Here is a 24,702-nt window from a genome sequence, read left to right as displayed (position 1 = left end):
TCAGGTGGGCAGCCATGTTGTCTGGAGTCTCCACAGAGTTTTTATTGCAATCCCAAGTCAATTCAGTCCCTGCTGTCTACACAGAAGGCGATTTCCATTTTGATATTGGGCAGTTAAAATTTTCCCTCTGCAACAAACATGATTGATCTGGAGTGACCCTACCTTTTCCTCGCGATATACTGGAGTGCTTTTAACCCTTGATATTTTTAAAATCGCACGACTAAAGGTGCAACTCTCTGCTTTTCCCAAAGTAACTTGCTGCCGAGCCTCCAACATTGTACAAAAGCCCTGCTTGGTCGGTTCATCAGTTCAAATGCTTCCTGGTTGCGAAACTTTCCTGCCAAGATTTATTTTTTCTTTGTTTCCCTCTGGAATCTGTGTTCCAGAACCAGCAGAGTTTTGTCTCTTCTCTGAGAGGCTGGCTGGCTGGCTGGCTGCTCAGCTCCCTCCCCAGCTCCCTCCCCTCGTGCTGCTTCAAAAGAGGAGAAATCCTCCGCCCTTCCCTCTCTCAGCTCCCTGAATGGTGCAGAGAACTTTCTGTTTCAAGTCGGGGGAAAGCAATGAAGAAGACCCGAGCTCAAATCGATCTGAATTCAACAGGAATAAACAAAGTAAGTGCAGATTCAGCCCTGGTCTGAAGCAGTAGAATAAAGTTTGAGTTTAGTGGCACCTTTAAGATCAACAGTTTCAGCCACATATGTTTTGAATTGTATTTGTTTTGTATGAGTTCTGTAATTTTATTATAGAAGCCATCTTCAGTATTATTTTTTTAACACAAAGGCTAGGTAAACAGAAGATAGTGAGGTGGACTTACTGCAGGCCACAGCAAGAGTATCTTTTGGAGAGGTTATGCAGCATGCAACCCCCCCCCCCCCAGCTTAACTGAGCTCTGCCTGGAACATTCACAAACACATCCCGTGGTTGCAAATTGTGTATGTGTGTGTACACATTCAACTGCAAGCAATCCCTTTGATATTGACAGGGTCATATTATGGTGAATTACTCAGCTTGGTTGCATGAAACAGATGTGTGTTTGTATGCACATTTGAAATAAAAATCACAGCCAGCCACCAATCACAGCACAGCAGTTCTCTCATGGGACAAACAAAAATACTAGGAACATCTCTTCATTGCTTTATCCTAGGATGAGTCTGTACTGGGCTTTTTATTCTCTCCCAGCCCAAATAAACATCTCCGTTCTGGACTTCATTGAATTTCCATTTTGATTTTGGGCACTTTGTGGTGACGCTACCTTTTCTCCACAATATCCAAGAATGGATTAACGTCCTTCCCCTTCTATGTGCCTCCAAAGCTGATGTAGCATGGTAGTCTGTTGCTGATTGGTCATTGTGTCAATTCAAAGACTGCAGGAAAACTGGGGTTCCCAGTTGCCATTCCCTCACAAGTTTATTTTTGCCCTCATTTTTGGGATCGTTTTTAACTGACAGTGCTCCAAAAGCCCACTGTTCTATGAGCAGTATGAGCAGATATTTGCCTTTTGGAGTCCCCCTCCTATTCTATATTCAATGGGGAAGCCATTGCTCTTCTGAACAACAGTGTTTCTTCTGGTGACATCCTTTCTGTTCCTGTGGGCTGATTGGCAGGGTGGGTGGCAGTATTCAGTGATAATAGAAGGCCATGTGACCATTATGTTCCCTGTTGGCAAGCTACATTGAGTTCTTCCATACGAATGTCTGAATTCTAATATTTTTTGAGTCTAGGGATTGTCTTAGCAACCCAGAAAGAACATTGGTAGAATTTGGTGCAGCATGAAATTTATGATTTGCCATTTTGTTTTCCTTGTGCCATTTGAAGTCAGGGAGCCAGGTATGAAGGCTTAGGCACAAATCATAGTCAGAAAACTAATTCTGGTGACAAACAGGGTGAGAGGTGCAACTGCTAAGGCTGATGCTATTAATCCATGATCTGTGGGCTTCCTTGGCAAACAAATAGACTAAGGAAGGCCTTGATCAAGGGGAGAGAAACACAGTCTGGGAATAAGCTTTCCAATGTGCAAGTGTATACTTCCTACCTATAGTCAACATAGTATAGTGATGGACTAGATCTAGAAGACACACTTTCAAATCCCCGCTCTTCCAGGGAAGTTTGCTCTGTGACCTTGGGCCGGCTGCTCTCTGTCAGCCTAACTTAACTCACAGTTGTTGTTAGGATAAAATGAAAGAGGGGTGAATGATGTTGTAAGAAGCTTGGGGAACCCCACTGATGAGAAAAATAGGGTATAAATACCTAAATAAATATCGAATACAGTCAAGAACTAATAAGGATACCATATGGTTCAGTGGGATAATTTTGAGCCTGATCTCTGCTTTTTTCAACACCCTCTTATCCAGTGTGGCAATCTATAAATTTCCATGATATCCTTGGGTGGGGGGGGTGGAGCTTATGGTTCACAATTAAGATATCATTGAAATGCAGAGATTTTAAACAGTGTCCCTGTAAAGGTACACTTTATTTTATAATTTTAGATTTGACATCAGATTCAATTAAAAAGGAAACAAATCCTTTCCCCCATATTGAACTCTTAAAAGGACCAGTAGAATACTCTGATACCAAAACACAGAGAAGGCATCGAGGGGGGAGGAAAAGAAGACATGAATGATAGTACCATGAGAGACTACTTTACAAGAAAGCCAGGGAATGCTGCCTCACATTCAGTCAAATAAATCTTTCAAAGTTACTTAAAGGCCCTGCACAGATATTCTCAAACCTAAGCTGTAGTGGACTTCTCCAGTTCATAGTGCTCAGGTCAGTTGCTGGAGCAGGAGGGTAGGACTGAAGGCTGGAACTGGAAAAGCTGGAAACAAAACAGGTATATATAATTGTTCTGTTGACTAGACATGTACAGAAGGCCAAGTTCATAATATTTGTGTCAGATAGTCACCACAGTGCTGATAAAGCTGTTCTGACCAAGCAGTGGTATCAGGGCTCTCTCAGCCTCGCCTACCTTACAGGGTGTCTGTTCTGGGGAGAGGAAAGGGAAGGCGACTGTAAGCCACTTTGAGACTCCTGGTAGAAAAAAGCGGCATATAAGAACCAACTCTTCTTCATATATAAGAACCAGCTTGGCTGTTTTTGAGGCTTCATCCTTCCTGCCAGTTGAAGAGGCAACTGTTCTGTAGGATTTCCCCAACACCTGAACATACAGTCAAATTATCTTTATTGAACTAAATCCCTCCAAGTCAGAAGGTTCTCTAATACCAGATAGTGGTCACCATCATGGGTGTGTGTGTGTGTGTGGGGGGGGGATGGACAGGAAGCAAGGGTCTTTTAGGTCTGGCTTATGCTATGGAAACTGAGCAACCCTCAAAAGCAAATGAACATAAGAACCTCAAATATGCTTCAGAGTATAATTCATAGATGCTCTTAATTTCTAAAATGAATGTGTAAAATGTACTTTTAAAATGAATGTCTGTCTCCAGATCTCAAACAGATGGTCCTGCTAGAACTTTTCTGAGAAGAACTAGAATGGGGTCTAAAATTCTTGTTTGAACTATCCCCTCCCCCATACAACACACACACACACATATATACACGCATGTGTGTTTAGAAAATGCTTGTCACCAGGGGACTGACAGCATGGCCATGCTGCTGAATTATCACCTTTTAATAGGAACAATTTGACAAGAAGAAGAAGAAGAAGAGTTGGTTCTTATATGCTGCTTTTCCCTACCCGAAGGAGGCTCAAAGCTGCTTACAGTCGCCTTCCCATTCCTCTCCCCACAACAGACACCCTGTGGGGTGGGTGAGGCTGAGAGAGCACTGATATCACTGCCCGGTCAGAACAGTTTTATCAGTGCCGTGGCGAGCCCAAAGTCACCCAGCTGGTTGCATGTGGGGGAGCGCAGAATCGAACCTGGCATGCCAGATTAGAAGTCCGCACTCCTAACCACTACACCAAACTGGCTCTGGTGTCTGATTCAGCTCTTCTCTTGTTCTGTGAGGGATTTTTCTTTAGGTGAAACTGGGTCAGTTCAACTATCCTAGTCATAGTTGTATTTCATTTGCCCAGCTGCTTAACAACTTCAACCCAAAGGATTTGCTCTGTGAATGTGTTCTTAGATTTATTTCCAGGCAGCTGCTTTAGGTGAGGGGAAAAAAAAGAATTCAGAAAATATACAAATGCAAATATGTCCAGAGTTATGAATAAGGTACTTTTATTGGTAATCATCCTGCTGAAGATTTTACCACTACGAACTGATTCATGTTAGTACATGAAGCTTCACAGTTTGTAGAGGAACAGACTGGACAGAAACTGTTTACTGGTTATTGCTTGAAGGCCAACTGTAACCTGATATGTCCATAATATCATTCCACTGTGAATGTGCACTCAGCAGAACCACATCTTCGGCACTCGATCCATATCAGTCTGGCTTCCGACCTGGCCATGGGGTGGAGACAGTGCTGGTCGCCCTGTTGGATGATCTCTGCCGCCAGCTAGATAGGGGCGGCAGTGCTGGTCCGTCTGGACCTGTCGGCTGCTTTTGACACCGTGGACCATGAATTATTGGTCCACCGCCTCGCCGAAACGGGGATACGGGGCACAGCTTTACGCTGGATACGCTCCTTTCTCCAGGACCGGACCCAGAGGGTAGCTGTGGGGGATGAGCTCTCGCGCTCCTACAGACTTCCGTGTGGAGTCCCACAGGGCGCGGTCCTCTCCCCCACATTGTTTAATGTCTTTATGCGCCCTCTGGCCCAGCTGGTGCGGAGCTTTGGGCTGGGTTGCCAGCAGTACGCTGATGACACCCAGCTCTATCTCCTCATGGACGGCCGCCCGGACTCTCCCCCAGAACCATTTGCCAGATGTTTGGAAGCGGTGACAGAATGGTTCGAGGAGAGTCGCCTGAAACTCAACCGCTCCAAGACGGAGGTCCTGTGACTGGGACGTAGGGGGCGGGAGCAGGAAGCGCGCTTGCCCACCTTACCATCGCATCCCAGGCCAGGAACTTGGGCGTGATCATTGATACCTCCCTGACCTTGGAGGCACAGGTCAAAAGAGTAGTGGGCCAGGCATTTTTCCAGCTTCACCAAGCCCGTCTACTAGCGCCCTACCTGTCCCCCGAACACCTGGCCACGGTGATCCATGCAACGGTCACCTCCAGCATAGATTTCTGTAACTCGCTCTACGTGGGCCTTCCCTTGTCCTTGATCCGGAAACTTCAGCTAGTGCAAAATGCAGCTGCTAGGGTCCTAACTGGTACACCGTCGAGGGCCCACATCCAGCCGGTGCTGAGGCAGCTGTACTGGTTGCCAATTGCTGCCCGGATCTGGTTCAATGTTCTGGTTCTAACCTTTAAGGCTATACGCGAGTTGGGACCCACATACCTGAGGGATCGCCTATCACCCTATGCCTCCCACAGAGCCTTACGCTCTGTGGGAGAAAATTTGTTGGTTGTTCCCGGCCCTAGGGAAGCACGCCTGGCCTTGACCAGGGCCAGGGCCTTTTCAGTCCTGGCCCCTGCCTGGTGGAATGAGCTCCCGGGTGAGCTGCGGGCCCTGCGGGATCTTCCATCGTTCCGCAGGTCCTGCAAGACGGAGCTCTTCTGCCAGGTTTACAGTTGAGGCCAAGGCTAACATCTATGCCCCCCCGGGACTCGGGACTTGGGACTTGGGATTGGGATTAGAGATGGGTACCACCAATACCCCCTCTCCACCTGCTAGTAGGGGAAAAGGTTAGTGGATTAGCCAATCTTGCCGGGTTAGCTTGCTAACTAATAATTGCTGGTCTGTAGTTGTGTTAACTGGATTTTAATGGATTTTATGGGGTTTTAGAATGTTGTAACCCACCACGAGCCGCAAGGGAGTGGCGGGCAATAAATCAAATAATAATAATAATAATAATAATAATAATAATAATAATAATAATAATAATAATAATAATAATAATAATAATGGTCTAGTATTTTCTGTTTAATAATCCAGAAGATACATTTTTCTTCCAGAGGTAGTAGGGAGTTCAGATGGAGCCAATGGAGACTAATTTTTGTTCAATAGCCTGGAACCATCGAAATTTAAGAGGGTCACTTTTCAGACAAGTTAAAAGGCTGCCAGTTTCTATTCTAAAAAAATAGTCTGACCCAAAATTTAAAAGTAGCTATCCAGGCCCTTGTCTCTACCCTAATTTGGCCAAATTCTGCGCAAATGGCATGGTAGGAGACACAATTGGGAACCCCTGCAATTTGCCTATAGAAAGCAGATTGAACACCCTCAATAGATTTATTAAAGGCAGGAACTCTTTTTTTCAAAAATTGTGTCTCTACTCCTTCCTTGCTAAATCCAAACTTCAACAGTAGACAATAGTAGACATAAAAACTGGTGATATAATTGAGATTATGAATTAGGAGATATACTATATTTCTCATTTTCATATCTTTTATTTATATTTGGAATGTTTACTATATATGAAGAATAGTTTTTATATAAAGATATGAGATAACATCTCTTCCTATCATAGAATGTATTCACTATACTTTGACTATTTTAACAATATAAAATGTGATAACTGTAACTCCGATATTTGCATAGGAAAAGGTATATAGAAATGGTATATAGAAGATTTGTAGAATGTTTTTAAAAACAGGGCAAAAGAATAATTGATACCGTAATGTCAAAAAATAAAAGGAACTGATGAAGACAACACCCCCCCTTGAAGAAATTAAAAAGTTATCACAAATATTGGGGAATCAAATGCAATAATTTGAAGAAAGAACTCAGAAAAATATTCAGAGTATCCAGTAAATATCCAAGAATCTGAGGAAAGAAGAAAGTTTAGAGTATTCATAAAAACATCCAAGAATTGGAAGGAAAAACACAAGAGAACATTCAAAAAGCTTGTCAAGAATTATTGGCTGGATTGTCAGAGATTAGTGGAAATCTTCAAGACCAAGCACAAGAAATATTAAGCATAGAAAATAAAATAAAATATCATTTAGAAAAACAAATTTCCTAGACAGGTCAATTCTGCACCAGGGGTGCTACTCAGGGCTGCCGCTGGTGCATTGCTGCAGAGCTGCATGCTTTGCAGCCTACTGTGTCCTCATGGGGGACACATTGCAGCACCGAATCATCTCCAGTGCTGAAATGTGTCCTGCATCTCTTGTGCTGACATGTATCCTGCATCGCTCGTGCTGAAATATGTCACACTGAAATGTGTCCCCTTGGGAAACACAGTGGTGGCAAGGAGGTTCTGCTGTGTGTGTGTGTATGGGCGGTGTGGGTGTTTTATTTTGCTGGAAGGAAGGACTGCATTTCATACAATCCCACCTTCCTGCAAAATATACAAAAAATGCCCTGGTTCCCCTTGTGGTGCCATGAAGCTGTCCAGGGCATTTTGTTGTCCCCTGCAGGCCTCCATAGGGCTGGGAAAAGCCAGGCCTGAAAGGCCCATCTCTTCCCGTCCAGATGGGCCTGCTGTGGGATAGGCCCTGTTGGCTCCCAGAGTGCCTAAAGGGAACACAGAAGAATCCATACTCCCTTAGTATGGGCTTCTGGGGCCCAATTGTGCCAGGCCTGGGAAGGAGGCAGTCTTGCAACAGTTTCATGTGGACATGGGGATTAGCCCCAGGTCCATATAGATGCTACCCCAGTCTTTACCACCCATGCAAAAACAACCTGAGAAAGTAGAACAAAGAACTGGAATCCTCAAAACCTTATGCAGATGTAATAATCTGCATTTTAGAGGCATATCAGAAAATTTTGAGAGGCTAAACTTGGAAGAAAGATTTTGAGAATTACTCTAAGATTATCTGAAGATACAAAAAGATTTTTCTGACATTGACCAGATATTTAGAGTGAATTCAAGATTTGTTTTCAGGAATAAATTTCTTCAAGAAATAGTGGTTTGGTTTACCCTTAAGAAAATATTAGATGTAATACTAAAGAAGGAAAGATAATCCTTATTTAAATAGCAGAACTGCAGATCTTTTAGGATTTATCAACAAGTATGTTAAGGAAAATGAAAGATTTTTACTTTCTGAGATGGATTTTACAAGACAAAAAATAATATACTACTGGAAAATACCATTTGCAATAGAATTATATCCCCCCGATATTATCAAATATATTCAAGAATTGATATGTGTTGGGTATTAAAAAATAATAATCTAACAATGAATTTAGGTAAAGCAGAGATTAACTCTACCAAAAAATAGCAGACCATAACCCAATAGAAGTAGTTTGGCAATGGAACAGAAAATTAAGAGGAAGATGGAGATTAAACAATCCCCTTTTGTTACAATATGATGTGATAAATAAATGTAAAAAAGATCTTGAAGAATCTTAAAATAAATAATACAGAAGGAATTAATTTAGCTAAAATTTGGGAAGCAAGTTAAGCTTTCATCAGAGAAATATTAATAGCAGTTGCTACCAACAAGAAAAAGGAGAAAACAGAACAAAGGTTTAATAGAAAAATTCAGAGACTAGAGCAGGAGCATTAAAAAAATGCCAACAAATATTATTAGCAGAAATTAAGGCAATTTAACAATCAATTGAATATGTTAGAAATGGAAGAGATACAGAAAAATAAATAAATAATTAAAACTAAGACATTTTGAACATGTGAATAAACCTGGCAGACATTTGGCATATTGTCTTAGGAAGGAGAAAGAGAAAAGAGTAATACACACACACACACAAACTATTTTCCAATGCTCACTCAGGACTCTATGAAAAAAATTAATTTTGAAGAACGGTATAAGAGAATATCCAGAAGATATATCCGTTATAAAGCATATGCCAGAGCACAGAAACATTTAAAATCAAACAATATCAATTCAAGAAATTTCCCAGGCAATAAAAAATATGAAAAGGCACCAGGCCCAGATTTTTTAAATAGATATTTTCATTTTAAAAGAAAAAAGATAAACACATCAGAAAGTTACAGAAAAGAAGATAGGTACAGAAGAAAGGTACATAAAAGTCATAACATTCTGAAATTACTATACATTGTAAAATACATAAAAAGACAAGCAAAAAGTGAAATTTCTCCCTATCTCCTCATCATAATCTTAACAATGTTCTTACTTCAAATATTTTATAACTAATCTACCACTATATTATTATTTTTCAAGTCCAATTAATAAAGTAAATAAAATAAATAAGTATATATTCCATATTAATCATCTCTAAACATCAACTTTAACATATTACCATTAATATGCCATAATCCAATGTTCATCATTGATGAAGAATTAGAATAATTCTGCAGGGTCTGCAAATGAGAGCTCCTTTGCCAGGCATTTGGTTGAAGTTGACCAGAATCACTCCTTCCTCTGGCCCTCCTGAATCTCCCTCTCATGTAAATCATCATCTGTACCATCCAATCTTGGGGCCTCAGTATGCTGTAATGATTTTCTGTTCACTACTGTTCCATTGTTCTACTACAATAATGTTCTATTGTTATTACTGTTTACTGTTATTGTTATTTATAGTCACTGATTCCTTTGCATTGTTCCTGTTCCACCAAGTTTTATGTAAACTGCCCTGAGCCCCAGGGGAGGGCAGTATATAAATGTAAAATAAATGAATAAAAAAATCATATATCACATATCGAAGAAAAAACTTGAAATAGCATTCAAATTTGATTGAAGCCAGGGAAGACCCCAGTTGTTTCCACCAAGGACCACTTTCCAAAATCTATTAAAGTCTATTAGAGTCTACTAGACTGCACCCACTCACTCCTAGTGGCTCGGCCTCCGTCTGAACGAAGGGGGATGGGATAGATTATTGGTGTTTTGACCACTTGCTTGTTTTATTGTAATTGCGGTTTATGGGGTTTTATTGTATTTTAATGTTTGATTCCATGAACTGCTGCAGGTTCCTAGGAAATGCGGCAGCATATAAATTGAAATAATAAATAAATAAATACATTTATATACTATTTTAAATTGTTTCACATTCTACATTTATCTTCTGCTTTCATAGTAAAGTCTCCATATTTCCTCAAACTGGCGAATTTATTATCCCATTCTTCTAAGCTTAGGCAAACATTACATTTACATTTTGCTGCATAGATAGTTCGAGTTGCTATCATTCTCTGAATGGCCAACAACAGGGCATAGAGGCCAAAGCCTACCTCTGATGTTGCCTCCTGGCTTTGGGCTTCAGAAGATCAGTGAGAGACCTCCTGGCCATATTTGCTGATGAGAAGGTCCAGGAGGCTCTCAACGCCCTTGTTCTTGGAACAAAGGAAAATGGTGGAAGGGTGCTTTAAGTCACCTGGGGTGTGGTTGGGGTGTGGACTGGTGGTCAGCCAATTAGAGAGTGCTGCTGGGTGGAAAACTGATAAACAAAAATGAATCCAGACCACCAGAAAGTGAATCCCAAACATAAATCAAATAAGAATGTCATTTTTGAGATATGATGACAAGAAGTGTACACAGTATTTCAAATAAGGCTATACCATACTTCTATAGAGGGGTATTACAATATTGGCTGTTTTATTCTCAATCTCTTTCCTAATAATTTCAATAATAATTACTAATAAAGTTTGCCCTTTAAACTGCTGCAGCACACTGGGTTGACACTTTCATTGAGCTCTCAATCCCAAGGTATTTTCCCATCTCAGCCTCAGTAAGTTCAGACCCCATTAGCCTATGCTTGAAGATGGGATTTTCTGTCCTGGTGTGTTTTAGAGATTGTTTCCTGGGGGGAATTGCTGCGTTCTTCTTGGGGTGCCCAATTAGTGACCCTTTAAATAGGCAGTAAAATCCATAGTTTCAGGGAAATTTTTAAAGTGCTACTAATTTTTTTAGAATAGATAGTTTCTTTCCTAAGTAGCTAGATAGGATTGCATTTTTATAAGATAAGATTTGGGATCTAGGCTAAAAAGAACTTTCTTATTAGTTTAAAAAACTTTAAACCAGCAGGGGCTGTGCCTTATTGAAGGCCTGCTTTCCTGGTAGAGACAGGAATTGATTTAGAGGCCAACAGGTTTAGGGGTTCTTCTTAGCAGATCAGGTGGGGGCTTGGTGCACAAATCTGCTCCAGCCTTCCTTCTAGCTAGTAACACTCAGGTAGCTTAAAACACTTTAAAAGTGTAAAAAGGTTTTTTTTTCTTTCTAATTTTTCCCTGCTGTAGGTTAGGTAGGGCCAGTTAAACTTAGCTAGGCCCAGACACGTTCCTTAAGTTAAAAAAACAAAAAAACAAAAAGAGAGAGAACAGGGAAAACTCCATAGAAGTCAGGTCAGCTATCTAAAAAAGAAGAAGAAAAAAACAGGTAGCTGGTGGGAGGTTTTATAAGTTGCAAGGTTTCCTTAGAAACAGGTGTTAGGGCAGTTAGTGGTAGGGCCTCAAATTTCCCTGTGTCTTAGATTAGAAGAAACAGTTTGTCCAAGGGAACATGAGTGGCAAGAAGGAAGGTCAGGCTAGGGGCCCTGGGGGAAAGGCCCAACAGAAAACTAGAGGGGTGGAGGGGAGTGAGAGGGGGAACGAAGCGTCCTTCCCCCCACCTGAGAAGAGGCCTGTCTTGGGTTGACCTTCCACCACTCCGACCTCTGGCCAGAGTGGTGCAATAAAGAGCATCCGAAAGGGTCTCTTTAGTGAGGCGGCTGCCAGTGCGCCCCCTTCTAAGGTGCGTCAGGCAGGGGTCTTTGCTGGCACTTCTGCGGAGCCTGCTGATCAGACAGCCGCTCGTGCCGCTCCTTTTGCTAGTGAGGCATGGGGGCGTCAGGAGGAGTTGCCTGACCTCTCCCTCGGGGTGAGCCTTGGGGATATGAGTGGCTTGTCCTTGGGGCTGTAGAGAGCCCTGGAGGAGATGGGTGAGGGACTGGCCCGCCAGTCTACTCCCCTTTCTCCTCCAGGATCCAGCAGGCTTCAGTTGGGGGGGGGGGACAGGAGCAGATGGTAGAGGTGGTAAAAGCGGGAGAGATGGAGGTGGCAGCCCCCGCCCCGCTACCTTGACCCCTTCCCCCTCTCTCACCTCTTTCTGTCCCCACCTCAGGACACGGTGTGTCCGGCCCGAGCTCCACACAGGAGGCAGCTCAGAGGACTTCGCAGGCTGCAAGCCAGCCTGCGTCGTCCAAAGGCTCCAAAGTCTGGAATTACTTCCAGACAGTGGAGGGAACCCACCTAGCAGAGTGCCAGCTCTGTAGGCAGAGGGTTAGTCGTGGAAGGCAAGAGCGTCACTACATGACTAGCGGCCTCATGAACCACCTGAAGAGGCACCACCAGGCTGTCCTGCTTCAGGGGGAGAGACAGGCTGGCAGTGGGGTGCCTGCGCAGGCACAACCTACCAGCACGGGGCTGAAGAGTCTCCCTGGGACCTCCACCTCGAGAGCTCTCCCTAAGAGTTCTGCTCAGGGGGCGGGTGGAGTTAGAGGGAGGCAAGCGACCATGGTGGAAATGCTTGCCTGGGCTGGCAGCGGCATGCCAAAAGGGGTGTGTGAGGCAGGGTGTAGGGCCGCGAACCATGACCTAGCTGCACTCATGGCCGTGGGTGGGTACCCCTTTCGTCTAGCCAACGACGTATACTACCGCCGACTATGCCGTCGCATATCCACTTGGTACACGCCTCCTAGTCGTACCACAATTAGCAGGTCAGTGTTGCCCTCGCTATAGGGCAGCCAGGTGCCGCGTGGAGGTAGAGATGTCCTGAGCTTCAGGGACCGTACACTTCACGTCAGACATATGGATGTCATGTCATGTGCAGGATGCATACATCTTGCTGACAGCGCATTGGTGGGACGTATGGGAGGTGCTGGGTGGGGTTGAGCCTGTTAGGCAGGGTGAGGGCTGAGGTGGCAGGACAGGCAGGGGAGGAAGGAGCCAGCATGTCCACTGCTCCTCCCCTCCAGCCTCTGTGGGCCACCCCAGCAAGAAGGCTGAGCAGGGCAACTTCTTGCTGGGGTTCCTCCAGCCCACTCCTGAGGGCAGCAGGTGCCCAAGGGTGGACAGTGCGTCTGGGATGGTGAGGGCTTACCTCGGTGAGCCCCAGGAGTCCGAGAACGCCTGTCCCTTGAGATACTGGGTCAGGATGGAGGTGGTCTGGCCGGCCCTCTCCCGCCTGGCCCGTGTCTACCTTTCGTGCCCGCCAATGAGCATCCTGAGCAATTGGTCTTCCTCAGGGTCAACTTGCCGGCTCTTGGCCATCCAGAACTATTTTTGGAGGACTGAGGTGAGCACAGAATTGCTGTGACTGCATCCCCTCTGAGTCTGTTCTGGGTGGCGGGGATGAAAAACACTCACCCAAGGTAAAAATTCAGACAAGAGCAGTGCCCTGGCCAATCAAAATTGCCCCCCCAACCCCCCACACACAGAAATTCTACAATCACCAGAGGGCCAGAGATTAAATCTGGGTCCCCCAGTCATGCCGTCCATTTGGAAAACTTTTCCCAGTCCCAAAGTGAGCCTTAGAGCTCATGTTAAACCCAAGAAGTAACTGAGCATTTCTCAGAGGGTGCCCAGGCGGGGTTTGTTGTGCGCGCGCCGATTTGTATTTCTGCTGCTGCCAGGGCTGTTCTCCCAGAACAGCTCTGTCAGGGCTCTCTCAGGATGTGGCCTGAGTAGAGCGGTTGGATTTCTGGTGTGTGAGGGCGGTGGCCCAAGTGTAGGAAGGGAAAGGTGACTGGAAGCTGCGTTGATACACCTTTGGGTTGTGAAAAGCAAGTCTTCCTCTTGTTCTGTATTTGTTAGAGGGGGGAGGCTGGATGGGAGAGCCAGTGATGAGTCCACAGCATGGATGGAGCACCCAGATTCTCCTCTGAGCTCCTCCATTTGCTTTCTGAGGCTCTCCCGGGTTAGTGCGTAGGCGCCGTGAAGCTTTAAAGCTTCACAGGGGGTTTTGGGGGGGGATCTCCAGGTCTCCCCTGGAGGTTGACATCACTGAGCCACTAGTGTTCCTAGTGGTGCAGGGCCCCCCTCTTCTCTGCTGGGGAACCCAGGTGAGAACTCAGTGGACGTTATTGGTTCTGCAGTTCTCACCTGGAGGTTGCTTAGGCTGCCAGACACAGGTTCCCCTGCACCTGGGAGAGAGAGAGTCCCTTCCTGGCCTGCTCTGTTTGGAGCCAATGCAAGCCAATGTAGCCATTGACTTGCATTGGAAATCCTTCCTCTGCCTTCCCCGGGGGCTGGTGTGGAGTGGGTGTAAGTTGCACCCCTGGAACTTCTTGGGGAGCTCAGGGAGGGTCTTCCCTGTGTCCCCTGAAAGTTTCAAGAAGATTGGACCAAGGGGTCCCATCCTAAGGGCTCCCAAAGAGGGTATCCCTATCTGCTCCATTGGTTACAATGGAGTGTCAGGTTCTTTAGTCTGAACATGTTTCCCCATAGACTTCTATGGGGAATGTTCCTTGGGAACCTCCCTGAGCTCCCCTGCAAATTTCAAGAAGATTGGACCAAGGGATCCCATCCTAGGGGCTCCCAAAAGCATGAGAAAATAATGATAAATTGGCAATAATTGGTAAATTGGCAAAGCATAAGTTTTTTTCCTCCCGAGTTAAAACAAAAAACTTGCCTCTCTAAAGAACCCCCCAAATTGGGAATGAGATTAATTTTTAAAGATTGAATGCTCATGATTCCATAAGGAGTGGCATTATAAATAGCACTATGCATCTATGATTAGATGCACAGGCGTTGCAATGGAGAAGTTTTACTTAAAAAAAATTAGCTGCTATTGCAGGCCCTTTAAAACATGAAGGAAGGTGATTGGCTGCCTGGCTTGATTGACAGATGGAGAAGAGTCACGTGTAAAGCGCATTGCTCTCTTCCACCATTTCAAGCACGCATGTGGAGTGCTAAGAAGTGCAAGAAGGCAGCAGATGAAAGTGAGAGAGCTAGGTGAAGAATAGCCAGAGGTGCGTTATTTTTAGCGTTACGCCATTTCACTGGAGTAACGCTTTTTTTTTTCAATGTGCGGAACTGCCCCCTGTCTCCATCGTGTAGCAGATTCTGGATTGTTTTTCCCCTATTTTTTTCTCCATATATTTTTACAAAGCAACATGAAGTTGTACATATAATACATATAATAACATCTATTCATTTTCTCAAAGAGCTCCAAAATTTGGTGAGGCAAGACTTCACAGATTTTGTTTGATTTTTTTGATTTTTTGTTCCTCAGTGTTCTTAATAGTTCTATCTTAATAATTCTATCTTAGATTACAGTTTCTACTAATTTGCCTTGGATAGATGTGTGAACTGGCCAGTAATTTTCTGGTTCCCCTCCTTAAAAAAAAATTGGTAAAACATTTGCTACTATACATTCTTCTAGTACAGTGGCTGATTTTAGTAACAACTTACATATACTGGGTAGCAGATCTACAGTCTCACATATGAGTTCACTATGAATATTTGGGTGTATTCCATTAACACTTTTTGTTAAATTTCCCATTTCCCTACTTTGAATACCCTTGTGTCTAATATCCAAAATGTGGACCAATGTGCAGATTTTTAAATCCAGAGGTCAGGCCCATAATGACAGAAAAAAGATTTTTCTCTGAACTTGGGGGATCTCCAGATTTGCAGAAAAATCTAAAAACGTCTAAAAAATACACTTGGAGATTTGAACCCCCCCCCCCAAAAAAAAAAAAACACTGTGTGCACTTACACCAGAAGAAATTGGCTTCCAAACAGATTCCTGGATAACAACTGTGGTCACAGCTCCTGGTGATAAGGCTTCCACGATCACTATCACTCCTGGGGCCATGTAGCTGGGAGCTCCTGGAGGCCCTGGGGGCAGTGTAGTGTCTCCTGGAGGTTCTGCTACTGACACTACAGCTCCCTACAGTTGGTATGGCAACTTCTGGTTGCCCTGTGCCTGGGCAGTGTGTCCTGAGGGCCCTGAGGACAATTCTGCATCTTCCAATGACCAAGGGGTCCATAGGCAGCTGCCACAGTTTATAATGACCAAGCTTTTGATGCAGGAGCTCCCAGGGATTGTCAGGAATCAGGCAGAAGTTTGCGAGTAGAGTCTGTGATAAAGGAACTTCCAAGGTCCAGACAGAGTAAGGATCCAAAAGAAAGGCTTTATTGAACAGAACTACTACAGCAGCTAATGTGGGCCAAGACTCATTGAGCAATCGTCTTGGCAGAGACAAAGTCACATTGAACATTGTGGTGTACTTATAGGGGGGACCAAACATGGGAGGGGGGATGAGGACTTGACATGGCGGGAAAGGTACATTTGTAGAAGTAACAAAGATTCCCAGGCGAGCCAGATGGCCCAGCGTTTGATCTAAACTAAGGGCCATTTCGCATGGCTTCAAAGTAGCAGGATGGTTGCCAATTGGAAACGCTACAAATTTGGCATAACCCACGACGTCGTACACAATCTGCAACAGTCCTGCAACCGAACCGCAAAAAGCGCTTCGTTGTAGCGCTTCTAGGGGAATCCAGAAAAGTGGATTCACCCTCCGGATAGCGATACACTCCTGCAACCAATCTGCGACAATAGCGCCACAGACTTGTGCGTTACCATTGTTGCGGTTTCTTCAAAGTCCCTCCTCCCGAGCCTTTCCTCCTAACTTCCGGCGAACTGTCCGCCATTTTTTTTCTCCGAGCGAGCGGGGATCTACGAGGCAATGAGACAGCGACTGGCTTTCAAGCACGATCACTTTCTGAAATTCTGCCCGGACACCACAATAGTTTTTCAAAAGCACAGTGGCACACACCGTCACGTTCCAAACATTTGCCCAAAGCTTAAAACCCCGTCTACCTTCGGCCAGTACTAGCGGAGTCAACGTACGGGGAGCATTTTTAAAAACTTTCCTCTGAGCGTGCCAACGAACGTTCGCCGCTCGCAGTCTCCTGTTTAGATTAGTGGGGTTCAATAGATATGATTCGAGGTGATACCATGAGGGGCGGTTTATGTGTAGTGGGTCTTTGTGTGGTTCCGGGTGCGTGGTTGTGCTTGGGTGCGGACAACCCCTTCCATCGGCGGCTAGACCTCCGGCAAGCGGAGTCGCCGTCCGCCGTTCATTTTTAAAAACTTTCCTCTGAGCGTGCCAACGAACGTTTGCCGCTCGCAGTCTCCTGTTAACCTTAGAGGGGTTCAATACAAATGATTCTAGCATGAGGGGCGGTTTATGTGTAGTGGGTCTTTGTGTGGTTCCGGGTGCGTGGTTGTGCTTGGGTGCGGACAACCCCTTCCATCGGCGGCTAGACCTCCGGCAAGCGGAGTCGCCGTCCACCGTTCATTTTAAAAAACTGTGCGCTGACCATGCCAACGAACGTTCACCAGTTACATGTCATTGATTTATGCTTTGGTTGGTGAATATTATTGGGGAACTGTCGCGTACCGCTGCACTTGCTCTCGGACATTTCACTAAAATGGCTCCCGCTGCATGTTCAAACTGCTCTTCCCGCATGTGGACGAATCAGCGCATGCGAGAAGTCAAACAAAAGGCGCCAATCTGGCCATTAGGAGCAGATCCTGTTCCCGCGCGAGGAGTTTTGAACGTGACATGTGACCTCATGTGGCCAATGTGCGTGTCCCCTACTGCCCTCCACCAATCAGGAGCCGGCTAGTCCCTTTGTCTTTGTGTGCGGGAAGGTATATGATCCGTTGCACCCTGCACCTCGCACCTCCATTTTGCTCAGCTACTAGCGAAAGCACCATGGAATCCTCTTCGCAAGCCTCGTCCGTCCCTGCAACCGGCCGTGGGCCAACTTGGAGGGACGCGGAGATCAGGGACCTGATCGCGATTTTCTCGGAAGAGAAAATCCAGGACGCCTTCCAGTCCTCGCACAGGAATAGGGAGGTCTTCGAGCAAGTGGCCATAAAGATGCGTGCCCTGGGCCACAACAGGACCGGCCTGGAATGCCGGTCCAAAACTAAAACAATGAGGGCGGAGTACATGCGTGCCGTGAACCATAATAAGGGTTCCGGCAACGAAAAGGTGACCTGCCCCTACTTTGAGGAGCAGCGCACGCTGTACGGAGACGGGGAAGGAGCCGGCAGGCCGAAGCGCGTCGGGAGGAGCCTTAAGGTGGTTCGGAAGCCGGCTGCCCCGGTCGAGGAACCACCCGCTGAGGAGGATCCCGGCGAGGGCACCTCGTCCAGCTTTCGGCCTCCACCCCCCGTCCAGCAACGAGCCGCGGAATCGGTCACGCTGGACCTGATGGCCATCGCTCCTGGGGAGCCAGAGGAGGTTCCTGAGCAAACGCCCCTTGCCTCCGGTAAGTAATTTTCTTTTTATTTTATATTTCATTTTGAGCAAATGTGTGTTCTGACGTTTGGGCATCGTTTTCTCGTGTGTTCGTTGCAACGCATGCTATGCTAGGATGTTTGTGGCTTGCTTTGGGTGGCTTTTTAAAACGGTTGTGTTTAACCAACAACCCAAACAGTTTTGCAGCATGCCTCAGCCATAGGCCTTCTGCAGTGCTCTAGCCACTACTTTGGGAGCTTGCTGTGTGGTTCAGGTTGTATGCTTGCTCCTTTTTCACTATTGTATGCCTTTTGTTCGTTGCAACGCATGCTATGCTAGGTTGTTTGTGGCTTGCTTTGGGTGGCTTTTTAAAACGGTTGTGTTTAACCAACAACCCAAACAGTTTTGCAGCATGCCTCAGCCATAGGCCTTCTGCAGTGCTCTAGCCACTACTTTGGGACCTTGCTGTGTGGTTCAGGTTGTATGCTTGCTCCTTTTTCACTATTTTCTGCTCTTGTCCACAGAGACACAGATGCCTGGGACGGTGGTCCTCGAGTCCCCTGCAGCGGTGGCAGAGGACAGTGATTCCGGGGCGTCAACAAATGTTGGTAAGTATCAGTTGCAATAAGGGGGGGGGGGTTTAACTGCTTTGTGCTTTTCTGTTTGTGCAGGGCAGCAGCACTGCTAAGAGACAGAAGAGAGTCCCTCAACGTTGCTGCTTTAGGGTGTGAAGCTTGCTTTGCCACACTTTGGTCCTAAATCATGTTTTTTTCCCCTTTTTTCAGATTTCATACCCGGGACGCAGGAGGAGGAGGAGCGTGGGGTGGCTGGACCTCCTGCCGTGCGCAGGCGTATACAGATACAAGATGGTGAGCGTGCATGAACTGTTCCTTTCAAGCCATGGCTGCAGGACAATGTCTGTGTGCAATAACTGTGTGCTTCCTTTTCATTTTTGTACTCCCCTGGCATTGTTCTGAGTCTTGATTTAACATGTAACCAAGAAAGGCCACCATGGGCAAACAAACAATAACCATGTGCTCCCCTGGCATTGTTCTGAGTCTTGGTTTAACAATATGTAACCAAGAAAGGCCAACATGTGCACCAGGGTGGGTTTTGACTGTCTCGATGTTACTAACAGTTCTGTTTCTCTTTTTTTTTTGCCAACAGAGGTCCTTTCAGAAGACGACGAGCCAGCCGGCTCACCACCTAGGGGTGCTCTCCAAGCTGAGGAGAGGCTGGCGAGGGAACGCGGCAGGCTGCGGCGCGTCTCCGTCCTGACTAGTGTGGGAGAAAGGATCCTGGAGCACTGCCAGGAGGAGTCCAGGCGTGCCGCTGCAACAGACCAGGCGATGCTCTCCCTCGTGGCCCAGGAGGGCAAAAAATTCCGTGCCATCCTTAGAGACTCGAACCAATCACTACGCGAAAGCGTGGAGGAGGTTCGAATGATAAGGAGGCTGATGGAGAGGGCGGTCGCGGTTATGGAGGCGGCCACCCCTCCTCAGATCACAGTGCACGTCCCCCCCACCCCACCCACACCTCCCCCACCACCTCCAGCACCCACCCCACCCACCCCGTCTCAGAATGCCTCGACCCAAACGAGAAGGAGGACTGTTCTCGGGAAGAGAGTCGTTAAACCCGCGGACAAGTTCTCCCCCTCCTAGTTTGGGCCAGTTTGTCTAGTTATCTGTGTTTGCTGTTGTCTGTTAAATAAAGTTTATATTTTTGACTCTGTCTCTGTGTACCCTCTCTAGTGATTGTGCCTATTCTGGCACCATTGTGTGGGTTGGAGGTTGGAGGGTGTTTTAAAGGTTAAAGGTGTTTTAGGAGTTTGGGGTGAAAGGTGTGCGAGTGTAAGGAGTCACACTGGAGTCTTTTTCAGGAAATTTACAACAACATTTTATTTTCAAAAACAGTTCAACAGGGGAAAAAAACAAGGGAATGTAACTTGGACCCCCCCCCCACCCCCACCCTCCAAGAAAGCCAACTTTTTTTTAACAAATTCATATATTTAACAGGGATAGAAAAATGGGCAATGTAACTAGGAACCCCCCCAAACCCCCCACCCCAAAACACAAACAGAAAACAAAACTCAGGTCCCACTGCTCCCCTCCCCAGCCCCTTCCATCTCCCTCACTCTCCTGCACAACCGTCCCATGGTCCCCCTGACTTTGCGGCGGAAGAGGTCTTCGTCCTCCTTCTTCTTAACTGTGTGGGGAGGGAGAAAAAGTACACATTAGTGCCACACATATCTTCCAATTTTTTTAGTTTACATGCATACACTTTTTAGTGGCCTTAGCCACAGTGTGAGAAGAGTTGGGCAGTGGGGAACATAACCTACGTTCTTCCGCCTCCCTCTGCTGCCTTTGCTGCTCAATCTCCCCTTTCAGCTCTGCCACTTCAGCCTCTAAGGAAGTAACCCTGGCCTCCATGGCACGCAGCCTTGCCTCCATAGTTTCTGCTATAGAAATCAAACAAAGAATTTGATCACACTTCAAATGGAAGCATCACATCAGGCTCCCATATGGCTCCATGGGGGTACACACAAATGGGTCTCCCTCACAGACATAAAACTCTCACCTGCAGCCTGTCCTGAGGTGGAAGGTCCCTCTTCCTCCCCCTCCTCACGCTCAGGTGCTTTTGCCAGCTTGGATGGTGATTGTGTGGCTGGGCAAAGAAAAAGACAAATCATAAGTAAAAGCACACAAACCAGAGATGAAACACAGCTGGTGGACACACCACAGTTAGAGTCTAAGCGCATAACCAAAGTGGTTCTACAGTACTGGCGGGCTAAGTCAGAGGGGGTTGACAGCATCTAAATACTTTCTCGAATTTCATTGGGGACAGTAGGGGAAAGAGGCAGCTAGTCATTCCATGCATGTTTAAGGGCAAAACACAACGAGGGCAGCACTCACCCATATGCCTCCTCATTTCCAGGGGGGGCTTCCCAGCCTTCTCCCATATTTTCACCATCTGGTCGTGGAAGACCGTTCTCCCACTTGGCTGCGGGATCCCCCCCCACTGTTCCAGACTGTTGAGGAAGTCCAGCTTCACTCGCTTAAATTTTGTCCGGACCTGCTCCCAGGTCCGGACATAGCCCCTCTCCCTCAGCTTTGATGCCAACACCAGGTAAGCACCCTTGGTGTGGCAGTGGGTGCTGGCCATAAGGCGGCCAACACTTTTCGATTGGAGCACAAGCTCCAGAAGTGCCTCAGCCTCGGCGCGCTGCCAGAAGGAGCCCTTCCGTGGCTTCGGCATCTTCGGAATGACGGTTAGGGAACGAACGTGCGTTGCTCCGATCAACCACCCCTATTTTAAATGTATCAAAGCTGCCCACCAATAAAATTATTCCTTGGAACATAAGTGGATTGATCCTCCGGTTTGACAGGGGTCGCCAATACTTCCTGGCTACCCGCCTCCCCGTTCAGCGCTTCCGTATTGTGTTTGTCAATTTCAGTGGGGAGTTAGCATTTAGGGCTGTCAAAGTGCTTTTGGACCAGAGAATCCCCTTTTTTTTGCTGGCTAAGTACACAAACCGCACAAGACAAGGTTAAACAAAGAACACAAAACTTTATTCAACAACAGAGTAGGAAAAACAATTAAACACGCCTCCTGTTTCTGTAGATGTGGGTGGCTATGGCGTCCCGAACCTTGCACCCCTCAGCATAGATCCTTTTTCTCCTTGCTTCAGGGATGTCTTGTGTGTCCTCAAGGACTACAGGATCAGGTTCATCCACAGGGAAGGGGATGTTATGTCCCTTGTCCTCGCATATGTTGTGCAAAATGACACACGCGATGATCAGCGGAGTCACATTGTCTATATGCACATGGAGTCGGGACATCAGGCAACGGAACCGGGACTTCAAACGTCCAAAGGCACGCTCCACTACATTCCTTGCCCGGGAGTGACTGAGGTTGTAGTGGCTCTGCACGTCTGTCCTTGGCCGCTTGTAGGGAGTCATGAGCCAGCGTCGTAATGGGTAGGCTCCGTCCCCGAGGACCAACGCCGGCACACGCACGCCCTCAATGGTGGCGGTGGGGTTTCCTGGAACAAAGACCCCTTCGTCCATGGCTTTCCTGAGGTTGGATTCCCTGAAAACAAGGGCATCATGCCTCCTGCCACTCCACCCCACCTCGGCATCGATAAACCGGCCGGAGAAGTCCACAGTTCCTTGCAGGAGAACAGAACAAAAGTCCTTCCTGTTCCCGTACTCCTTTATGCTTCCCCCGGGGGCACGGATAGGGATGTGGCTTCCATCGACGGCCGCAAAACAATGCGGGAATCCAAGCCTGGCAAACCCGTCCATACTCTGGAATAAGGGAAAGAAAAGAATATAAGCCATGGCATGTCAGCGTGGGGTGTATCGCGTCTTCGTTGCTGACCTGTCAAACAAGAAAAAAAATTTAAAGGGCAAAGGGGATAGAATGACACTCACCGCTCCAAGCCGGTCTCCGAGGCACACGACTTTGCTGAACAATTCCGCCTCCATGGCGAGGCAGAACTCCTTAAGGATATCGCCAACCGTAGTGACTCCGAGTCCGAATTGCTGGGCTACTGTCCGGAAGTACTGAGGGGTGGCCAAGTACCACAATGCGACCGCCACCCTTTTTTCCACTGGCACGGGGCGCCGCATGCCAGTGACTTGCCTCTCCATGCGTCCACGTAGAGCCTCCACGAGTTCAAAAAATGTCCCCCTAGACATTCTAAATTTGGCAATCCAGTGGTCATCATCCCAGCGAGCCCACACAAAATTTTCCCACCAGTCAGAGGATCTTTCGTCCACCCAGAACCGTGGGGGGAACCGGACCTCTGCCAGAGCTTGCCAGTGCCTCTTTGCCGCCATGGTTGCCCGTTGAGAACGTCTTGTACTGCTGGTCATCGCTCTGGCAATACGTTCTCGGTATTCCTCTGAAGCAGCCCTCCTATGCTGCACAGTGGTGCGGAGACGCTGGACCACCGCAAGCATCTGAGCCAACAATTGAAAAATAATCCTCTCCATTGCAACGTTAACCTGTGCTGCGGGCAGTAGGCTACGCAAACAAAGAGAGGCCGACCGCGTGTCTGCCCAGGTGCATATAAGCAGGTAACCTGTGGGCGTGTACTGTGGGCGGGGATTAACCTATCAAACATATCAATGCATCAACCTCTGGTTCATAGAAAACAATAGAAAACACGTTCCAAGGGCGCCAATGATTTGACGATAACGCGTTGCTACGGGTTTTCCTGGTTTTTTTTTAAAAAAAGGGAACCCTGACAAGTCCGGCTTTAGGGTCGAGGTCAAAGGTGTGCCCGCAGTTTGATTGACGGGCACGGGAGGCCAGAAGCGCTAAAAAGGGACCTCCTTTGTAGCGAGAAGACGGAGAACCGGAAGCCTGTGGGTTACGAAAGTGACGAGAAGTGAAAGTGCTAAATTCCGCAAAAACCGCAGCTGTGCGTTACGGGCACAGCTAGTTACATTTCGCTAGTTGAAGTAGCGATTTCGCTAACAGCAACCAAATAGCAACTTTGAGCTCTGTGCGAAATGGCCCTAACAGTCTGTTGAGACTCCAGCGAGACAAGCAAGGTCAGAATAGATAGAATAGCAGAATAGATAAGGACACCCCGCTGAGGGCAGCTTTGGTATGGAAAGGCGGACAGGAACCAACCCAAGGATTTATGGTTTTATTACACCCGGCCTGGAGAAGGAGGGTGCATGAATCGGGGTTCATGACAGGGACATTGTGGTCAACATTGTGGGTCCTAGGGACCTGACTGCAGCCATCATGGTTCCCATGGTGGGGAAAGAATAGGAAGGGGAAGAATGTATGAGAAAAATGAGGGGAAATGGTTTGAGCAGGAGTGGGTGGGTGGGAAAAAGGGGGAAGATTGAGAAGGGAGTGAAGAGATTGCCTGAGCATGGGTGGGGTGGGAGAGAGACAGAAAGGTACGACTGACATACAAGGGGTGACGGAAGAAAGCAGCGTGCCAGAGAAGATTCCCAGAGAAAGGGTGGGAGCTGAAAGAGGATGAATGTTGAAAGAGAATGGGGAAGAGGGAAGGAAGCAAAGGTGAAGCGATGCCACCCCCAAGTTTCTTGTGAGTCCCTGTTTGTATTGAAAGAAATGCTTATTGTTTGTCTTGATGCTTTCAGCAATCCACTCCTCAAGTTCCCTTTTTGTGTATGTAATTATGCTTATGCTCCTTTTGCCAGATTCTGGGCTCCCTTCAATTTATTTGGGCAGATCTTACACTTTTCAAAAGTAGCCTTTCTGCCATTTATGTCTTTCTTGTGATTAACCATGCAGACATCATTTTAGTATTGGCAGCACCTTACCTATGTAATTTGGGGAATGCAGTCTATCTATTCTATTAACATGGTTTGAAACAGCTTCTGTTGTATATGCAGTTCTCCAGAAGATCAGAGCTTGAGATCTGAGCTGGGATCATAAAGCATCCAATCAGGGGGACTTCCGGTTGCATGGGGGAGAGGTGAGACGACCTTCCTTGCTCTCTAGAGCTCAAGACTGCTAAAGGGATTTTTTTTTCTTTTGCTGAAGGCATTGAGTCCGGTCTTTTGTTCCTGGAGAAAGGGGAACAAAAGTAGGTACCTGCTGTAAGCTTAGCTG

At 46.7% G+C, this 24,702-nt stretch overlaps 1 protein-coding gene and 2 long non-coding RNA genes across 3 annotated transcripts in view; 2 read left to right on the top strand and 1 right to left on the bottom strand.

Moving 5' to 3' along the window:
• Positions 1 to 428: 428 nt before the first annotated feature.
• LOC143832138 (uncharacterized) overlaps positions 429 to 24,702 on the top strand; it is a 104,658-nt gene continuing 80,384 nt past the window's right edge. The window contains exon 1 of the long non-coding RNA XR_013229110.1: positions 429 to 611. This is a non-coding gene — a long non-coding RNA (uncharacterized LOC143832138). The remainder of the gene's footprint in view (positions 612 to 24,702) is intronic.
• On the top strand, positions 17,183 to 19,787 carry LOC143831135 (uncharacterized). The gene is made up of 4 exons (XM_077324222.1): positions 17,183 to 18,130; positions 18,624 to 18,707; positions 18,885 to 18,968; positions 19,267 to 19,787. The coding sequence occupies exons 1-4, from the start codon at positions 17,509 to 17,511 to the stop codon at positions 19,758 to 19,760; spliced, it is 1,284 nt and encodes a 427-aa protein (XP_077180337.1). The 5' UTR covers positions 17,183 to 17,508; the 3' UTR covers positions 19,761 to 19,787.
• On the bottom strand, positions 20,197 to 21,080 carry LOC143831134 (uncharacterized). The gene is made up of 3 exons (XR_013228743.1): positions 20,677 to 21,080; positions 20,438 to 20,557; positions 20,197 to 20,304 (listed from the first exon to the last, which is right to left on the bottom strand). It is a non-coding gene; the product is annotated as an uncharacterized LOC143831134 (long non-coding RNA).

Source organism: Paroedura picta, chromosome 3, assembly GCF_049243985.1.
Source record: "Paroedura picta isolate Pp20150507F chromosome 3, Ppicta_v3.0, whole genome shotgun sequence".
NCBI classification, from domain to species: Eukaryota; Metazoa; Chordata; class Lepidosauria; order Squamata; family Gekkonidae; genus Paroedura; species Paroedura picta.
This window is presented reverse-complemented; position numbering and strand designations above follow the sequence as displayed.